This window comes from Embiotoca jacksoni, unplaced genomic scaffold (genome assembly GCF_022577435.1).
Source record: "Embiotoca jacksoni isolate LCO1_2020_lvr unplaced genomic scaffold, fEmbJac1.0.p SCAF_7, whole genome shotgun sequence".
Taxonomy (NCBI): domain Eukaryota; kingdom Metazoa; phylum Chordata; class Actinopteri; family Embiotocidae; genus Embiotoca; species Embiotoca jacksoni.
Genome location: NW_027185425.1, coordinates 3,254,131 through 3,276,288, shown reverse-complemented (window position 1 = coordinate 3,276,288; position 22,158 = coordinate 3,254,131). Strand labels below are relative to the sequence as shown.

The window sequence follows — 22,158 nt, the reverse complement described above, 5'->3', positions numbered from 1 at the left end:
AAGCAATAGAAAATGATGTAAAAAATAGTAATGTGGCAAAACTGTATGCACCCTGGCATTGTGTGAAGAAGACTAGAGGATGCAGTGATGAAGATGAAGATAAAACAACAGTAGGGACCAACAGCACAATAAAGGACTATAATAGGAGCTGTATGGATGTATGAAGAAGGCTAGTAGGAGTTACAAAAGAGCATAACGATATTGAAAAGAAATATAGAATTGGAAAAAAAATGACGAGAGTAAAAAAGTTGCACAACACCAACACTGAAAATAGATACGGGCAAATAGCAAATGACGTACTATATGGACAATTACATTGAATTTGGGAAAAGGGTATTGGAAAATTGGTGTGGAAGCTTGTGAGGGATAAAACAAAAACAAAAAAAACTACAAAATATTAATAAATAACATCAGACAAATACTCCATCAATTACAAAAAACATCCAAGCAAAAGTTCCTCGTTGACATCTTCTGGACACTTCTGGTCGGCAGTGTGTGGATTGATGCCGCTTCCCTCTGTGGTAAACAGGTTTCCCTGTCGCCGCCTCTTTTTAAAGGGTGTACCACTTCAATGCTCTGGAAATTAAGCGAGCATACATCGTGGCCAGATGCATTCAAGTTTCTGTCTTTGTTTCATATGCTGCTTTTGTGTTCCGAAATTCCTGTTTTCAACTCTGTTTGTTTTCCCTACGGCTGTCCGCAAATAAAATGCGCTACCGATAACACAGCGAAACATTCCTCTACATGCACGAAGTTAAATTGGCCTAATTGTTGTTTGTCTGATCTAAATAAAAGATGGTTTCAAGAAGAAGAAAACACAAGGGTCTGCTGTATGTCAAAAAACAAACAAACACCTATAACCTGTTGGCGTTACCTTTACGGAGTTTACAAATCTGTCAAATCTGGCATCCCACACTCCCAACAGGGGAGAGCAGCTGGAGCAGACTTGCTAAAACTGCACTTGACAGCTGCACACTGACTGATTCTGAACACTCTTCAGGCCCAGTGTGCTTTAGCCTAAAGGCAGAGGCATGGTCTGATCACGACATGTCCGTTAAGCCAGACAGCCTCTGCCCGGAGCCTCCAACAAATAAAAACACAGGCCACACGCACTCGTAAAAAAAACACTCACACCAACACGCACGCACAGTAGCTGACCCAAGCCTGCTGCAGGAGGTTGGCTAAGAAGGTAAAGAAAGCTCTATCTGCCCTGACAGACTTGCAAGGAGAGGCAGTGCATGTACACACACACACACACACACACACACACACACACACACACACACACCCACATACATCCTCGTTCCTTTACTGTAGTGCAGTCAATCTTGTAGAGAGAGCGGGTGCCCTCATTCAGCATTTACATATCTTTGACTTATGCACAAGAGCTTTGGAGCAATACGGCAATACACCGTGAAAATAAAGTCATAAAGTATTGAAAGTAAAAAGCATTCATATCACAGGGAAAAGCATTTATACATATAAACATTAATAATGCATCATATTTTGAAATGTAGTGGTGCAAAAAGCAAGTAGCACAAATATATTTGCCTCTAAAATACTTGAAGTCCAAGAAGCAGAGCATGAAGTAGCATGAAATGACAATACATGTAGAATAGAGTACAATAATCTCAAATTTGTGCTTAAGTACAGTTCTTGGGTAAATGTGCCATCTGGAGAATGTGAGACAGACAGCAGAGAGAAAGTAAAGAAAAGGAGAACCACATTTTTTTTCAAACTAAGATGTTGAAAAAGGTGTAAATATACACGCAGACATATCAAGTAGTTTTTTGTAAACAACTGTCTGAAAGTCTTGGAAGAGTTAATGAGAAAGAGGCGTACGTAGATGTGTCCGTGTGCACGCAACGTTGGCCTGATGAGCGGAACTGTCTGTCACCCACCTACTGCTGTATCAGAGAGGAGTCTGCTGTCATTCAGAGAGACAGCCGCATCTCCCCACAACTTTCTCTCTTTCTTTCTCACAGCAGGACGCCGCCGACTTCCCCTCCCCTCCGGCAAACGAACCCCGCGAAAAACAAAAGGAGGCACGCACGCACAGACACTGCCGGGGGCTCTGCAGAGGCACCTCGAAGACTTTACGTGTTTTTAAACACAGAAACTGAGAGATGAGGATGATTCGTGAACTCTTCTTTCTAATCTCTTTGAGTTTTCACCTGTCTGTCCCCTCCTGACAGGGGCTTTGGCTAAAGATGTGCATCAAAGACAGCCCTGAAACCCTAAGACTCTGATTATGAGGATAACATTGTGCTTGTGTGCCATCAACTACCTGCAAGCTTTGTTTTTGTTCCTAAGTGAAGTCCACAATTCCCCGAACAACAACAAACAGCCTGTAAATCCACATACGGAGTACACATACTAAAGACTCTTAGAGTGCCTCTTCATAGACTCCAATTATAAGCCAAGAGGTAGGCAATTAAAATTCCCATCACAGGGTGACAAAGCATCTTAAGTGGCTGGGCTATAGTCCTGAAAAGTAGCTTGATGACTCTATTCATTTGGTGCCTGCTGAAGCCTCACCTTCCCATCACTTCTAATTAAGGAGGCAAAAAGGATCCGAACGCCTCCATGCAGAGGGTTGGTGGGGCGGATAGGGAGGGGGGGGGGGGTGCTATTGGAAACTCAAAGACAAAGGGGCAGAGTTTTGTACCTTGACACTTGAGGACCACTCATTCAGTGAAAAAAAGACAAAAAAAGACAAAAAAAAAAATCCTCCAGTTTTTTTCTGTCACAATGCAGGGAGGGAACTTAAATTAATTCAGACTCCAACTTATAAATATTCAAACAGTCAGACTGGATAATGCACTCAGATGGCAATCAGGAAATCATTTCAGAAAATCACAGACATCTCAACACAAACTCATCATCTTCCTTTTCTCTTTCAAACATCCTATATTTTCTTTTTCTCATGTAAATAAGCACATTTACACACCTGCTGCACTTCAGGTACTCGAGGTGCTTGTTTTACATTCGAGTTGCTCCTATTTAGTTTGTTTTTTTTAACCTCTATTTCTCTACAATTTAAAAGGGAAACACTTTATATTTTAACTACTATTTATCAACCAGCATTCTACTCACAGCATTATTCAGATTCAGGATTTTTTCCAGTGGTTTCCAGTCTTTTTGGCTTAAAGCTGAATTTGCCAGTCAGAGATTCCACCTCTAACGTTCTCAAATTTCATGAAAGATATTGTGCAGGGCTCGAAGAGGTAATTATCCCCGATATTTCAGAAAAAAAAAAAGGGAGAATATTCCATAAAGTGAAAACTGTGTTGTGTCTGATTTGTGTCGCAGACCTAGTTTATATCTCCTTTCCTACCCCAGCAATATGCCAGTTTTCAGCAGAATGAGTGCTTCTGCCTCTTTCTTCAAGAATGTTTTGCTAAAGTAAGACAAGTAGAATTTGAAATGCAGTAATTTTACTTGTAATTTAATATTTTATTCTCCCTTCAGCAGATGAATGTAAAAACAGACTTCTTGTTTTAAACTCTGCACATACATCATTGTACATGGACAAAAAAAACCCCACATTCTCGAATAAATAGGGACTTTAAGCAAATTAGCTGCGAACTTCTTCGACTGTTGACACCACATTCCCGCCACTTTCTGCTTCTTTTAACTTTTCTAACTTTTCTCTCCTATATCCTGATAATACACACCCTGTGCTGCTCTCACTTTTCCTTGCTTGCTTCGTTTCATCTTTGACTTTTTATGTTCCTCTTCTATTTCCTCACTCTTATTTCTAAACCTCAGCATCCTCCTCTCATCTCCTGCAATCCATCCACACACCACATGTAAATGTACCACTCATGCAGTTTTCATAGATACATCTATAAAGCGCATTCCAGGTAGCTTCCGATAGTTTTTAGAAAAGTTTCTACGATATGCACACCATTTTTTATTTTTTTTGGAAAGAAATCCATGTATTCTCACTTTTTGCTCTCCCCCCCTGCTTCCTTTTCTCTGAACCCTGAAGGCATTCTGCTCACAATGCTACACAGCTCACCTCTCTCCATCCCTCCACTTCTATATTCATTCCCCTCTCCTCTCCTCCCTTTATGCATCCATCTCTGAGGCCCGTGTAACTCCGCGGGGACCAGCCATCTAAAGCCCGGCCAGTAATCCTCTCAGGATATTGAAATGCCAATCCTTCCTCCTCCCTGACCCGCACCTCCACCCCATCTCCACAGCCCTCCTGCATCCCTGTCTTCTTCCCTGCCTCAGCTAAAGGGCTTTGGATGTACCACTGGGGGCCAAGACATTCAACCCAAATGTGCTTCAATCACACATACACACACACACACACACACACACACACACACACACACACACACACACACACACACACACACACACACACACACACACACACACACACACACACAACGAACCGTTTTGGGGCAATCTGTCATTACTGCATCATTTCTTAAACACATAAATCAAGCATGAAGCAATGTACAGAGTGCATAGCATGCAAGCACACATGAAAAAAGCTGCCATATACACATGACCTGGTGCATGCAGAGGAGGCAATCACGCACATATATATATGCATCCCTAATCCACCGCTGGATTAGGGGCCCCATGAGCCTCAGGCAAAACTGATCCCCCGTTTACCCAGCCCATGCCCCATCTCCTCACACAACTCTGGTCTCTACTCCCTCCCCCCCTTTTGACCCCCCCCCCCCCCCCCCCCCACACACACACACGCTCCCTCCTCCCCTATTATCCATCCATCCACCCCTGACACACCATGGAAAACTCCCCGTTTCCACTTCCTGGTCTGCAGAGTCTTGATAAAACTCCATCTGTCTGGGAGAAATCCACTCCTCCAACCGTGCATGTGTGAGCATCCAGTTCAATGAGATGCTTTTAAAGGATTCAATTTGTATTTGGTTTTAATGTCACAATGTCTTAAATGGTGTTCCTGATGGTTTTCATCCCAAAAATAAATTTTGTATATGGATTTCATAGCTGTGAACTGACCTTGGTGTGTGTTTTTTTTTTTTCTTGTTTTTTTTTTTTTGGCACCTAGTAGCACCCTCCCTCTCTCTCCAGCCAAGCTCAGACTATGCCCATACATTTTCAAGTTTTCTTGGCCTTCAGCTGCCAGTTAAAAATAATACCACCCATTTATAACAAGCTTACGGTGACCAGAAAAACAAATATGGTACAGGAAGAGAAGATGGTGAGAATAGAGAGAAGCAGAGATGTGACAAGGAAGAGGGCACTGGTGATTATGTAAAGACAGGTGGCGAATCAGGAGAAGATAGCAGAAAGAGTAGCTGTGGATAGAGAGGCAGGAGAAGGAGGAGGAGGGAGAGAAATTACCATCTAAGAATAGTGAGATTATGGGGAGAGCAGGAAAGGATACGGTGAGGGAAATGAGGAAGGAAATCGAGGGTAAAAAAAGAAGAGATCAAGGTACAAGGGGGCGGTGGAGAGGGGGGGGGGGTTAAGAAAAAGCACAAAGTAATAAAGAGATGATGAGGTGATGAGCGAGAAAAAAGGTTAGGGTGTGTGAGAGCGCTGGTAGCTTTGGTCCAAATCCCTGCTGCAGTATTTATAAAGGTCAGTGAGTTTTGATGATGTGAAGTCGTGATGGGGAGGTTTGCACAGGGAGGATTTTTCCTCTACTGGACCTGACCTGGCAGGACAGGATTTCTGACCATTAAGGTCTTCTTCTGCAGAGGAACTAGCCCGCATCAAGGTGCACAGAGACTCTGATCAACCCCCTTTATCCTGCGGTTAAAATATGACAAAAGAAACCTGTAATTTTAATTTCATGTAAACCATCATGACTGGAAATGCAGTGCATCTTCTACCATCGTCTTGGGACAACCCCCCTGAAAGAAAATGCGAACATACTCATATAGAACTGCAGTTACGGCCGGTCTGTTTCATTTCAGCTCAGTGTGAGATCCACCCCTGCATTTTTCCGTCGCTGAAAGTGCCGCTAATGTGCCTGTTTGTCTCTGCTGCTGTGTGTGTGTGTCTGTGCCTCGACTCAAGCAGACACAGGTGAACGTTACTCATGTTGATGACAACTATACACTCATTATGTGACTGTAAAAAAAGTGCTTCAAAAGCCTACAATCAAACAAGCAACGGACAAACCCTGACCTCCAACTGCTGAAATCCAAACCAGAATATCAGCGTGGTTTTTTTAAATTTTATTTTTAAAAAGCACCCTACTTACATGTACTGGAAGCCAGCAGTCCAACCTGGAGCTGCAGCCTCTTTTCATAGAGGAGAGCTCCACTGGTCTTTTTAAAAAAAAAAAAAAAAGCTCATGTGTGACTAGTAAAGGCGGGAGTAGTGAGACAAGAAGTAATACTGAAGCACATTTCAAAATCGTATACCTTATTTTATTCTTCTTTTCGAAAGCTCTTTCTCTCTCACTCACACACACACACAGACAGCATTAGACACCGTGCACCGAATGTCACTCTAAATCCTCCCTGACGCAGAAAGTCCTCTGAAACCCCTGCAAACACACTCTCCTAACCCCCTGTCCAATCCTCCTGGATGACACGGTTAGCAGGACAACTCACACCCTAATACCCCATAATAACCACAAATCAACGCCACGGCAACTGCTGACAAGACAGACCGACAGCGAGGAGGAGATAAAAGGGAGAAAGGTTGAAAGAACCGTGAGGATAGGAAAAATAATCACCGTAGGTTTCGCCTTTTCTGATATAGTGCCCCTAACCTTGGAGCTTGGGGGTTTTGGGAGAGCTAAATCCCTACAGGGAGTTGAAAAAGGTTATTGCAGCTTGTTAGTAATGTTGGCATCAGTTGGGACAGCACACATTTCAACTGTCGGTTTGGTTTGGCGCGGGTAGAATTGCTTTGTTTTTTTTTAAGGGAAATATATTTTGATATATCAGAAAATATTCGCAATTTAAGATTATATGCGTTGTACGCTTGGCGTTCAAGCGGTTAAGTTGTTAAAAACACCGTTGCCAGGGAACAGTAACACGAGCTAACAGGCGGGTAACGCAGTGTAGAGGGAAGAGGAACATTTTCCTCAGAGGTAGGCTATTATCTAAATTATGAAGATAAACTCTACATGACTAAAATTACAAGATATTAGCGAACTATCATGGCCTCTGTCATTTCAGTAAATGTCAGCAAGCACGTCACAACTCGTGAACTCAGTTGAAGCAGGCTTGTGACTGATACATTTACATTTAGCAAACAGCCATGATGCTTTTCTCAGTGTTTGGAAGACCAACACAGACCCACCCTCCTTCCCTCACCAATGGTGGCGAGACCAAAACAATAGGAAAATGTCAGGTTTCTTGGTTCACACATCCAGACAGAACTTGAGGTCAAACCACAACTCCAGAGGTCAAAGTTTAAGTGGGCATCTGATAAAGCTGATGAGACCTCAGGATGAACCCAGGACATACTGGGGAGATTATAAACAGTATCTCATCTGGATTAGTAATTCCTGTAAATCCCCACCAGGCCTAAAATGAGCTGAATGACATTGCTATTAGAGGGATATCTGGACTACAATGCTTAGCCTTCTGCCACCACAACACGGCCCCAGATATGCAGCAGAAACCGTGCAGATTAAAACTGAGCTAAACAACCAGTGAAAACTGGATTTACATTTAAAACGTAGCCTGAAATGGGATGCCCTTTATTGTTTACTATATGTGCAATAGGCAACTGTTTGCTAATAGATTAGCGTTAAAACTCATTAAGTAAATAGTAAGCTGGGCTGCGATTTTGTGAGCCTTTAGTTTTGAGCCTTAGAGGTCAAGTATTGCTTAATATGGCCCTCCAATGAAAATCGGATTTTTAATCTTGTTGTTTTATACACTAGAAGACATACCATGAGTAATAAGCCATGACATACTGAATGTTTATGCACTGGCTAGTGCACCAATGACAGTCTCAAAAAAAACAAATTCAGACAGTCAGGGTTTCAGAGGTCACAAACCAATAATCCTGTCCACTTGCAGGGTGGGGCTTTCCATATCATATGAGATTATTTTTCTTCGCAAAGACTTCTAATATGTAATTTTAACGCAGGTTTATTTAATGCCCGCAGAGTGACTTCAAGTTAAAAAAAAGTTATTGTTGGATAAGCATTTTGAAAGACTTAAATTAAGAAGAATGAAACTGCTAATAATATGTAAAATAAACTATAGTTTTATAAATCTAGTTCTAGTAAAAAATACTGAAGACATCACTGCTGGTTCAACAACACATATCAGAGAAGTCTGGTTCGTACTACACACAGATACCTTTATTAGTGTGCTTTAGCCCATCCCTCACTCTGTGTAGTCCAGATGTTACAGTTGCATAACATTTACATGGTCTGCAAGATAATCTAGACAAACACTTCCATTCGTTGTAAATAATCAAAATAGTCATCATCAATCTACTTAAACGCATGTTCACGAACCACATGTTTAACATACTGCCTAAAAGATTCAATACGGGCTTTTCATTCACATGCAACATCCTAATTTCTTCATTAAGTAGTAAAGTGAGACCCTTTTTCCCTGATAAATAAATTGTTCTATGTATCCTCAGCTCACTTGAAAGTAACCAGAGACCCGTACTAAGTGCTGCAGCCGTCACAGACCCGCATATGACTAAAAGTTTTCCATTCATTATGCAGCCCATTTCTCTAAGCTAATTTCCAATTAATGGCGAAAGCACACTGCCATCGTCATTGTTTCTCCATCAGCTGCTTCCTCGCGCTGCACCTTTCAGTGTCTCTGCTTTCATGTTTCATTTGCTTCATTATGCTCCTCAGACTCATATTTCTCTCAGCTTTTTCAAATATAGAGATTTGCAAACAAACAGAGTAAACAAGCATTTTCAAAAACATGCACAGCGGGGTATGACAGGTAAATATATGTGTGCATTTGTGTACAAAAAGAGTGTTTGTCAGCATTCAAGCCAGAAAGTGTGCTTGTACATTTTTGTTCAGTGTGTATATGTGTGTTTGGTCTTGTCACACATGAGCTCCCCCAAATAGCGCCATTGCAGAGCTGGTTGACAGGGATACTTGGTAAAGTGCTTTTTCAAGCCCCCGGCTAATGGCCTGCTGAAGACTTCTGCTGATGAAAATGAGATCACCTCCACCGGCGAGACTTTCTGCTCCGTTGGCAGTGACAGGCACACTGTCACTATGTGAAGTGTGTGTGATGAAAGTTTGTGCTGCTGTAAGCATACACATGGATGCAAATTCCTCCACAGGATGCACATTTGGCTTTGAATGCAACGCGTGCAGTTCTGTATGTTGCTGTGTGCAATTTTACTGGAGTTACGTAAATTCGAAAGGTCACAGTTTGTCTTAGAGCACACATACATATATTAATGGACAGGAGGATTTACATAGTGCATGCAAACGTGTTCATGAATCTCTTGTCTGTGTATCTGTGGTAAAGGAATGTGTGTCCTGCTGAATTGGCAACAGCCTGCACTAATGTCATAAGAAAAGTATGTGCCTTTACTAAAGAAGACCCGAGAGATCTTCAGCTAATACAAGTAAGTGTATAAATTAATAGACTGTATGTTTAATAGATGAGGGTATTTTTAGATGGCCACAGTGAATTGATGACATTAGATGCAATGAGAAAAAATTTGATTCAGTAATGAAGATGATCTTCATTAACAAACTTCACAACAATCTATAGCGAAATTTTACTGCAAATTCCACATCAGCTCTTTTGAAAAGATTCTTCCAATTCAGTCAAACTTTAGTGGACTTATCTAAAATAACATTTTGTGCTCAGGAGATGGGCTAGCTTATCCAGTTTGAGTACATTTGCAACATCTTTTAAGAGGTGCAGTTCTTGCTTTGTTGGTATTTGGGTTTTTTTATGTGCAGTTTTTTACTGCCATTTAAAATGTGAATGATTATTTTTAAAGATTAAAAAGGGACTCACCAGGAAGACTCGTTGACACGTTGACCTGGGTGTAGAACCTCTTGTTGGGCAGCAGCTCGGACACACCGTTCAGAGCTTCCACAGTGAACGTGTAATTGGTGTTGGGAGGAAGATTGACCACCGTCACCGTTCTTTCCGTCAGTCCGACCTGCTGAGGCACGAAGCCGACGCTGGCCCCGCACGCCTCACACTGCCTCCCGACGCACCGCCGGCACCCGACGCTGTAGGTCAGATCCACCCGGCCTCCGGTATCAGACGGTGCAGACCACTCCAGGATCAGCGTGGACTGCTTCAGGGTGTAGACCAAGTCTCGAGGAGGCGAGGGGGGTCCTACGAAAGAGAAAAAGAATAACGTTATGTTGTTTTATTGTTTACCCTCGATGATTTATGAGTCTTTTTTTTTTTTTTGAAAACACAGATACACAACATAATATAATTGCTCTGCTGCAAACCTCAGTACTTAGTCGAACACATTCTTGCTTCAGCAATTGTTAGTTGTGAAATTAAATTGACAAAGGATGCTACACTTTGTCTAAACGTGTAACTACATTTTAAGAAACACCACAAAAGAGCCTTAATATGCTTAAAAATCTGTATAAAAAAAGCCATTCCTTACTCACAAAAGTTACACTCAAGATTAAACTTCCTCGTCTCCACTCGTAAAGTCTTTAACTGTAAATATAATGTTGCTAAAGCACGACATTTTTCACATGACTGAAGGCCCAAGTGCATTGGGTATCACGGTGTGATTGCAAGAGCTCAGTTTGCACATCATATTACGATAATCCAGTTTTATCCAGGACTTGGTGTTAAGAAACAATTGTTTTGATATGAACCATTTGACCCTAATGACAAGAGGCAATTGAAAATGTGGAGTTGCTGCTGCAATACACTCTTAAATGTGGCATTATTATGGTTTGAGCACAGGAGTAAAAGAAAAACAACGCATTCATTGGATTGAGATGGAGGAGGGATTATTGTTGATACAGAAAAAAAACCACTCGGGAATAAGACAAAGCATAAAAGCAGGAGTACGAGTTGTTTTGATGAAAAGGAAAAAAAAGGGTCTTTCCAACTTGCAGCTTTTTGGCCTGCAATGACGTTACCTTTTGTTTGAACAGGGCATTATATGTAATTTAAAACCTTTAGTATTTTAAAATCAACCATCACAAAAGCTTTAAGTAAAATACACAGTCCAGTATTACGAGAGATGTCGGACTGGAGGACTCATCACTAAGTCAGTGTCCTGACTGACCTGTGCCTTTTCATGCAGGTCCTTACATACGGACGTCGGGTCCATTAAAAGGTCATCAATTTTATACGTGTCCTTGAATGTTTGTGCATGTGCTGTGTAATGAATAAGTGAAGGTGTGCTGCTCTGTGCGTGCTGTCAAACACGTCACACACCACAGCTGCGTCTCGCTCCCAGACACACGTGGAGCACGAGTTACATAAGGCCACACACACACACACACACACACACACACACACACACACACACACACACACACACACACACACACACACACACACACACACACACACACACACACACACACACACGCACACAGCTGTGCCTTTTGTTCACATCTCCGTCTACTTTCATGCTGTCTCAGCCCAGCAACTCACTCATACTCTTCGAGTCTCTTTCCTGGCATTAAACCACCAAAAACTCTGTTCTTCGAAATTACATAACTACAAGATAATTCCAAGAAAACAATCCCCTTAGTCCTTAAAATGACATAGGCCCAATTCACACCGGCCATTAAAATGTGTCTTATTTTTGATCACAAGTGGACAGCTCTAACTTCAGAGTTGGTCTTGCTCACATATGGCCATAGTTTTTATAGCAGTGTTTATAGGAATGTATTCCGGCACAGAGGGAGGGATCGCCTACTCATCTGACATTCTCTGAGTGAGCAATAGAAAATATGTCCAACACATCCTCCAGTGATTCTGACGAGTGCAGATCAACTGTACAGAAAGTAGAGATTCACTGGAGAACTGCAAACTGAACAGGCAGGCTGTAATTCAGGGGCTTAGTGAATAAAAACACAGTCTACCTCCAACCAGTCTACCGGTATACCCGTCTACATAGCCCGACTCTCTAAAACCTGCTGGGATAATGAAATAATCCGGACCTGAAGTGGCGTGATTAGCCCGAGCCTCACAGAGTTCGGATTATAGAATCATAAACTCTAATGTTCAGACATTTACATCTTTCCAACGAGTTTAAAGAATAATATTAAACTTTTGCTGTGTGTTTTGGTTACAAACGAAAAGAAGGCAAACAACTGGAGCCTGTCACTGATCCTCATGAGATTAATTGTCTATGCTCAGGTAATGATGAAGCAAACCAGACCTCAGACACGTTAAAGTTGTATCCTAATGTGTGGTTTAATATGACAAAAAAAAAATAAATCATTTACTGTGAATACGATGTTTACTTTAAGTTTAATGAAAAGAAAATCGAACTCGCTCTTTAACCATTAAGCCCTATGAATAGTCTTCAAAAGTCAGAAGTTAATGCCGTTATGCTGCCTTGAGCTCGCTCTATTTTCAATTAGCCATTAACATACATTGGCAAACATTTTGCATCACTTTAAGGCACTTATGCTGCAATCCTTACTATTGCAGTCCTGTCAGCAGTAGAATAAATGTTTCAGTGTCCTCATTGAGCATTTTACTTTCACTGTTTCTAAAGTTTTACTTTTCGTCTCAACAGCCACAAAGAACAGAAGAAAAGAGTCTCCATTAACAATTGTAATTAGTTGTGTCAGGAACAATTACCAGGCAGATCGCAATTTTAAAAACGTAGCAGTGTGTTCTTTCACCTGTTTCAAAAGGATATTGTCTCGAAGACACAGCAGTGACAAGGTAAACACATTACGGTCAGGCTTTAATAGCAAAGGAGAAGAATCAAATTACACTGATATTATTTTTTAAATGCCAAGATAAAAAAAGCTCCATATCAAACCTTATTCATCTGGTACAATCTTCTCTTTTTATTTCATTAATTCTACATTCATCTAACTCTCTCTTTCTCTTCCTTTCACTATCTTTACCACGCAGTGGATTAGCCGAATCTGGGGATGATCATAATTACCGAATCAATAGTGTAATTAATGTGGTCATTAGGCTGCTATAAATGTTATCACACAGGGATCACAGAGCTCAGCGATCAATATTGTAATTAAACCCCTCCATTGCAGTTACCATAAAAGCTAGTACCACACACTTACACATACATATGTACACACGTGTGAATGTATATGTGTACAAACAGGGAAGCAGAGGCCTGGTGACCCTCTGGTTTCACTGCCCTTAGTACTCTCCAAATGTAGAGCCTATTATTCCTCCATCTAATTACTAAGCTATATCGATAGGCTGTTCTCCATGCAGAAATCGATAGGGCTACCTTGTATGGTCTTTGTAGTGCATCTTTATTGGCGAGGAATGGGATTGAGTATGGGAGAAAGGGGCGAGAAAAGGTGAGGAGAAAGTAAGAGGTGACGGATAAACGGATAATGCGCGGACGGTGGGGATGATATTATGGAGTTTGTTGCTCGAGGATAGAGGGATGAGATTTCAGTTTGACAGAGGGAAGAAGAATGACGTGATAACACGCATGGACGAAACGGATGAAAGGATGGCGAGGCAGTGGGTAGAAAGAAGAGTGATGAGTGGCCGAGTTAAGAAGACAGACAGAGAGATAGGGTGGAGGTGTGTGTTCAGGTGTCAAAAAAGGGGGAGGGGGGTCCAGAGAAAAGGTGAATAATGGATATATAGCAGAAAATGGATCAGGAGAAAAGGTGGAGGAATATAGAGAGGTTGCGCAAAGAGATGGAGAAATGGGCTGATGGGCTTTCATTTTATGAATAATGTGGACATAATGTTTGCAGGGATGAAAGATGGATGGCTGATAAAAGGGATAAAGGTTAAGAGGAGCAGAAAATGACTGTGGTGAATGGATACATCTTAGATTATTTCGTATAGTATTAGAAAAAGTATAAAGCGGTATAATCACAGGTTCAAAGGGATCAGTCACAGGAAAGTCCACCCTAAAACATTAAATGATGCAGATGTTCCTGAGGATTTTTCCCTCCATGGACAATCGCCTTTAAAAATTGTCTCAAAAAACGACTGGATTTAATAAAACACAAAATAAAACAGATTTTTTTACATCCAAAAAATACAACACATGTTCTATGTCTACTATCAAGGGGGAAAAAAAGGAAATAAGTGTCCTTTGTAGATGCAAAAACTCTGACCACCTCATACTTTCATCATCAGCAGAGCATCCTGTCCAATGGGACAGATTTACTCCTGGTCAATAATCTGGGATGAATTCAAGTTATGGGTGGATTTTTCCTACACCAAGAGAATGCAATATGAGGCGAGGGGTTTGGGGTGAAGGAGAGGTGAAATGAGACATGGGAATGGGGTGATGAGGAGTAGGGGGGGGAGAAGGTCAGACAAAGAGGGGAAGAGATGAAATAGGGGAGGTGGATAAGAGGATACGGGGTGAAGGACAGGTAAACCACAGGGTCTGTGAGGTACCATAAAGCAAATGGATCTTCATGGATAAAGAGGTGAATGCAGTTATATAAAACAGGCTGAATGGGAGATAATGATTGGTTTACCGACACGAAATTGCTCACTTAATACAAAAATGTCAATATGAAATGCTACGGCATGCGAGTGATGTGGTGCGATAGGAAAAAAAAAAGGCTGAATACTAAAAGGTCAGCGGTGAAGAAGGAGGTGCAGTTTAAGAGGACAAACACACACATAGATATGAGCATATATAATCATATTACGTGTGCACGGTGCTGAGGGATTGTCCAAGGGAGTCCTGAAGTGGTCCTGCTCACACACACACACCACAGATCCGTCATCCTCGGCGACACTGTTGGCCGGGCAGGGAAAACACTCCTGCTGCCTGGAGGACATCTTGTAAGAGCCGGGGGGACACGCTGGAAAAGAAATACAGAACATCAGATGTGTTTAAGAAATGTGATTTAGTAATAAACTCAGTAACAGTAACAGATGAAATACATTTTAAAAGATCTTTGTGGCGGGAATGAACCGATACTTCACACGTTGGCGTGTCCAAGACAAGTTAAATCACAAGATCATTCTGCAGGATGGTTAAGAATTTATAGCCACTTTTTTATAACTTAAGGAAACTCCCTCCATTTCACTAAGCACAGCAGCCTTTTTAAAAGCCTTAGAAAGAAAAAAAGCCCTAATCTCCCTTTCAGTTCATGAAAAAGAAAATTAAGAATGACTGGAGAAAAATAGAAAGCAAGTGAATCCACTGGGAAGTACAGACGAGATAAAAGATAGGATTAGGGGAGGAAAGTAGAGGAGACTTTGGCTAAATCCATCTGACAAACACAATTCTCACATTACGTGTGATCAGTGGCCTTGGCAAATGCCATCAAAAGCTGCTACTGGATTGAACCAGCTAGGCAAAGGAAAACAAGCCAAGGCATTCCACCGGCGCTCAAAACTTAATTGCGTTGTTGTTTTTCCCTTTTTTCTCATTTTATTGGACACTCTTTACAGTCAGAAGTGAAATCCAACTACTTCGCACGAGGTGAGAATGTGGGCTGGGGTGATGAGCACTCACGACCTTACCCGTGTAGCACAGAAGAATACACACCATGTAGCAGAAGCCTAACAATGCATGTGCGACAATAGGCGGTGCATAAACACGCACACAAGCACACACACACACGCGCACACACACACACACACACACACACACACACACACACACACACACACACACGTACACACACACACACACACACACACACACACACTGCAGCGAACAGGTTATTTTACACTCTCCCTCTATGCAGTTTCATTTTCCACTTGCCGTGCCTTTGTAGCAGGTGATAATGGGTGTGAAATCAGGCAGCCAGCGACCGCTCGATGATCTGGTCTCTCTTCTGAGACTGTATTCTAAACAGCAGGTTTCTGCATTAACAGCTACTCTCTCTCTCCCTCTTTCTCTCACTCCTCTGCTCTCTTTTTCCATTCTCCTAATAAATCCTATTCCTTGCCTACTCTTCGTGGCTCGTGCCTCTGGTGCTCTTCCCTCAAATTAACTCTCTCATCCTCCTCCGATTCAAAACACACAAAGTCCGACAGGCTGTCTTTCCATGTCTTATATGTGTTATCTGGAGTGGCGAGAAAAAAAAAAATACGCTGATCTTCAAACTGAATGGGCATTTCGCTAGCACTTAATTATTCAGCCATGGCTTCTTGTTAGGTACCTTCTTGGAGAGAAGGGATTGATTGAGGCTTGACTGAGACTCAAGTGATTGACGTATCCAGTCAATGCAGAGGCTGTGTTGGCCAGTGTATCACTAGTATAACCTAAGCTAAGTATGCAGAGAAAGGTAGGTGGTATTGAGAAAATTCACGAAACAAAAAATTGCTAGTTAATTAAGTGATAAGAAAAAAAGGTGTACTGAAACAGGAAAATAATTAAAAGTGGTAGAGTTGAAAATGTCTATGACTCATCATAACAATATCCTTTTTGCTACCATGGACACTTGGAGAAGGAGTCAGTTTGAATAAATCCAAATAAATATTTGTAGCAATCAGTTTTCTGAGAAATGTTAGCAATCCATAGTAGTCAGCTCAGTGCAGTAGCCTGTTGAATTGGTACTCTATGGTTATGTTTGCTTTAATATATTGGAAAGAGACATAGTTTAAAATATTCAGAATTATCTGACATCTGACACCCTCACGTCATAAACTAATAGTAGAGGCAGCAATGTTTAACAGAAAAAGCAGATCTATCTGGATTATATGATGAAATTTGTGATATGGAAGTTTGTGTGTTAGAAGATTTAGAAGTTTAAAACCTGGTTAAATGGTAAGTAGAATTTTTCTCGAGGCAGGTAGTGGAGCATTTTCTCACCTCCTTGTCACACTAGAAAACAGTCAATAACGTGGAGAGGCCTGCTGTCAAACAATGCTTTTGGCTTTTGAACGCCCATCAAGACTCAAGCACAATAATGAAGGGAGCCCTGTTATTCTGACTCTTTTACACGGCCACTCTGACCAAACACACACAAAAGGCCTGCCATCACACATCGATCAGCGGGCCCTCCTGAGCTTCTCCCGGCTCAGATCGCCTGTATACCTGTGTATTTTCTTCCCTGTGCTGCGTCTCCCAGGCTGTAAAGAACCTTGTAATCGACATTCTAATGTCTGTCATTACACGGAAAAAAGCCTCTCGCTTTCAGCTCCCAGCACAGCCAAGCATGGGGGACATAACAGAAACAGACACACACACACACACACACACACACCCTATCAAGCAGCACTGGAGTAGACTCTCTTTGTTCCTGACTGTGCTGCCACTATCCTTCCCTCACCACGCCAAGAACATCAAGCGTGAATAGCAGCCGAATCAAGGCAAAATTATGCATAGATCTATGAGAACAGAAATGGGTTTTGCATTTTCTACCTATCATGCTTAAAAGCAGGCTAGCCGTATTCGTGGCTGGCTGCAATTTTGACTTATCTCTTCAATTCAGCGTGGATACACATTTTTGCCAGCCCACCTTGGAAATGTGCGTCTAATGATAGGGGTGTATCAAGACAATATGTGCGGCTCAGATAACAAAAGGAGCTGGCTTCGCGCGATGCCCATCATTCTCCACAGCGAGGGATCATTCGAAGGGCCGCCAACAGCCAATGTCAGGCAAGGTCACGTCAGTCAAAATGGGCCAGCTGCCATCTCCCAATGGGAGAATGTAGCATCTCTAAAAGGCCTCCAACAGTGAGAAGAAAAAAAAGAAAAAAAACATGCTTGTGCAGAAGACCACTCCAGTCATCAGAAGACTTATTTATTTATTTATTTTTAAAATTCCATCTTTGCCTTTTCTTTGCCAAGGTATACAAGTGAAACTGGAAACTAGAGCTGCAGCGAGAAAAGGGGAGAAGAGATGGGGGGGTGGGAGACAGAAGGAGAGATCTGCCAGGACAGCTGGCAAACCAACTGATCAATTTGTCCTATGTGCTGACTGGGAGCCTTGATTAAATGGAACATGGCAGTGCATGTAAACACACACACACACACACACACACACACACACACACACACACACACACACACACACACACACACACACACACACACACACACACACATACAGACATATTTCTTCAAGGTGTAATAATATAGATATGCAGCGAAATGCCAAGTCCTATGGGGGCGAGGAGGGGTGTGGATGGACCAACTGCTGTGAGAGACACCAACAGACAAACAGATGGCGTGTGAGGGACAGAAAGACAGTAGGCTGTGTACTGTACAAAGAAAGGACATTAAATGGGGAGGGAGAATGGACTCCTTCAGCTTGACAGAGACACGGAGGCAGAACAATAGATAAGCACAGACATGCAATGCATATAAATGAGAAAACACTGAAAGAAAGAGTGACGGCGCGTGAGACTGAGGTCATCTATAGTGGGAATATAATGCAACAGCAGCATTGTGTTGCATGTTGCTAAGAGCCTGCGGGGTGGCATGGTGTGAAAATTAGGAATATGAAAGCATAACTTGCTATTAATCTAATCAGATAAGTGGAAATTAAAAATTCATGATTACGCTGGCAGTCCGAGATATGCCAACGGATTCACCATCTAATGAATAAAAAGTAAAAAGGCCAACGAATCCACATTTCAATGAGCTCACAAATGACTTTAATAGACTTTTGTCTTTGTGAGAGGAATCAATTTACAATTTGCCCTTCTCTCTTATTTTCTCTTCTCTAACCTTAAACATGGCCATTAATAAATCATGAAGCACTTAATACAATAAATGCAAGCAATGAATTGTTTCTTTGCCTCCCTGACAGCACACATTAATAAATATTAATAACCCTAAAAGAGGTTTGATTTAGACTATCGCATAGACACATATGCAGCTCAGCCCGTTGCTGTTAAGTGCACACAAATACAAATGTAATGGAAAACCTAACTTTGTGTATGCCGTAAAAAAACACAAACTTCTTGAACGTTTTCTCAACACTCATTTGAAGTATCATAGCTGTACTTGTTGTTGTTTTTTTGCAGAGGTTTTGGAGAAATGGACCAAAACTAAGGTGGTAAAAGAGGTGATGGCATGTAGGAGGGATAAGGAAGTGATACCAACAGTTGGAAATCAATTATTCAGACAGCTTTAATTCAGATCAGTGGCTGATGCTGATTATTACACACACACACACACACACACACACACACACACACACACACACACACACACACACACACACACACACACACACACACACACACACACACACACATTTGTGTCCTCCAAGTCACACAGGTAGGAAGTTTGATTGGTGAGAAAGACACTGATTGTTGTATTTAAGAGTGCCAGGCAGAAATAAATGACAAAATTGTGAAATGATGCAGTGTTGTTGAGTTTGACTGAAAAGAACCAATTGAACCTGAACAGAAGTGGATTCCAGCAATACCTCCTGTACAGGATGACTAGCTGGCGAAAGAGAAGTGTACTTGGACCACACCGGAACCAGAACTAAACAAATGAAATGCAGCATCTCTAATTGATATGCTTGTGTTAATGTTTTTTTTGTGCTTGGTTCAGGTTACAACAATGACTATCATCAAACCTCAAAAAGTGCTCTATCAAAGAGTAGAATGATGGTGTTATTTAGTTTAACAAGAAAAATAAATCACTTTGTATAAAAGGGTAGAGATCAATAAACCTTTAAAGAGTTGTCTGCCTTTCTAATGACTAAAGAAATTCACAATAACATCTACTTCAATGACACCACTTCTTCTAAATCAAACTAAGATAATAATATTTGAATTGAATAAAATAATAAATAAAACTACTAACAGAGTCAGTATAGAGTTGTTTATTGGTCTGTAAGTATCAGATCTTCAGTTATTACACTTTGTTTTGCTGGTGTTTCAGGTTGCCATGGAAAAAGTAATTTGGTGACACTTTCCATGGTCGGCCCTTTGGAAGGCAACTATTTTCTCTTGCACAACATGCCGTGTCATAACCCGTCTTTATGTCTAGCTGCTTTTGAAGATGTGACCTGGGCTTGAATTACAGCATAAATCCCTGTTATTAGCTCAAAGAAAAGACCTCATTCAAGTCCACCCACTGACATGGCTGCTGCCTCACAGTGTAATCTGGGAGAAAGCTCTGAGCTGTGCCATTCAGGTCAACGCTTTGCTTTATCATTTTATTCTCTGTTCTGCCCTGGTTACCACAGACTGACATCACACAGAGAACACAGGAGGATAACTAGCGAACAATGCTGCCAGGGGTATTAATGTCAGCGGTGCTGTGTACGAGCTTTACGCTGGAGACGTGTTTAATTCTGCATGCCGAGTGCAGCGCGTATACACAGCGACAAACACACACACACACACACACACACACACACACACACAAACAAACAAACAAAATCACACAGGTACACGCACTCCAAAACAAACTCTCAGAGACTCACTCACTGGCTTTCGCACATACGCTTCGACATGGAACATTTAACAATACCAAAGTGGTTACATCACAAAATGGACATAACAAAGAGTTGTCATGTTACATCACAGCCAGCCGTCAGGCAGAAAGAGCAGAAAGGACCAGACAGGCAACCACGCAGACAAACAAAGACAAATACACCTGAACCAGGAGAGGATCAAACAAAAATCTATCCGCAGTCATGCAGTTATACAAGCATGCATCAAAATCAGCCAAACACAGTACAAAAAGTAAACTGAGGACACAACTGAGGCATCTTTTTTTGATATTTCGCTTATACTGATGGAAGGAACAGATTTTTATCACTTTATATCAGTCAAACGAGATGTTCTCCATCTTTTTAGATCCTTTATATATCATAAAATAGGAATTCATTAGGACTGGTATTACTCTTTGTTAACAAAACGAGAAGGCTTTAATATGGTGATTTTGTACTTTTAAAAAAAGTCTCCAAGGAAAGCTAGCGGCTGTGCTAGCAGCTCCATACTAACAGGCTGATGTAAGTATTTAGTAACCAGACTGTATATAAAAGTGGACGTAGCTTCCGGGTCTGAAAAATGAGGCCTGTGCGTAAGTGCCTTAAGATGGAGGTTGGCTCCAAAAAGCCTCCGGCTCCATAGACTCCCATTCAAATGGTCTCATAAAATTCTAATTCAATACATTTCTTCAATGATTTTTGTTTTTGCTTTGTTTAAGTCCCTCCTTCATATTAGTCTTCTGACAGTTCATCCAAAAATAGTCACGTCATTAATTAGAAAATAAGCTTTAAAAAGCAGTGTTTTTGGGGGCGTGTCTGTTTGATTTAATGAGATCCACCGCTCCCCCCCCAGCTCATTTCCAAATATGGTCACTTCCGGCTCCAAACAGCTCCGAACTACAGAGATGGCCCCGACCAAAATCCAAACTCGAGTCATCAACCCAATAGTTGTTGTTCTTCACTCAAAATGTAAAATCAACGCCATGAGTTTGAAGATTGGTGCTGGAAAAAAAAGTCAGGGGACCGGCAAAAACATCAGGACACATCCTCTGGGAACCACGACTGTATGTGTGCCAATCCATCTTATAGATGTAGACGCTATGTCACAAAGTAAATTAACATTTTGAAGCACTACAGTGGAGGCAAATATACTGGATCAGGTGAAAAGGGAGCAGGTGCATGCAGTGTTCTGAAAACAATGGGAAGTCAGTTACAGTTGTGTTGCCCATTATTGTGGCATGTTTACCAAAACAGTCAGTAGCTGTAGCTGCCACCGTGACACACAGCTCATGGAAGCAGTTAAAGTACTTCAAAACTCGCTCTTCTAAGTTCCCACCAAGATTAACATTCAACAATTGTATTCCTTCTCAGAGTGATAACTCGGTCAAATGTAAATAAGCATCCATAGTTCAATGAAGAATAATGATGAGTGTGATTATATCCATTACGTTGCACTCTACCAAAACACTAAAAATGCTCACTTCATAGTGCTGCTTGATACAAAAAAAAAAAAAGGTTAGAGAATCACCAAAGTCAGCAGGATTCGTCCTCTGGTAACCATGACTGTGTGTGTAATAATGGTAAAGATATTTAAGTTTGGTTTACATATAAAACACCTTTTGTTTGGCAATGAGCATAGTATGTATTTGTTTTTCTTTAAGATGTGACCGCTCGCTGCCTGAAGTCATCTA

The 22,158-nt window shown here is 41.4% G+C and overlaps 1 protein-coding gene across 3 annotated transcripts in view; it reads right to left on the bottom strand.

Moving 5' to 3' along the window:
- The window catches only part of LOC138214315 (ephrin type-A receptor 7-like), a 195,028-nt gene that overhangs the window by 39,133 nt on the left and 133,737 nt on the right, over positions 1-22,158 (bottom strand). For all 3 annotated transcript variants that reach the window (XM_069175830.1, XM_069175831.1, XM_069175832.1), the window contains exons 4-5: positions 14,759-14,914; positions 9,939-10,268 (exon numbers count right to left, since the gene is read on the bottom strand). In XM_069175830.1, the coding sequence (XP_069031931.1) occupies positions 9,939-10,268; positions 14,759-14,914 (486 nt within the window). The remainder of the gene's footprint in view (positions 1-9,938; positions 10,269-14,758; positions 14,915-22,158) is intronic.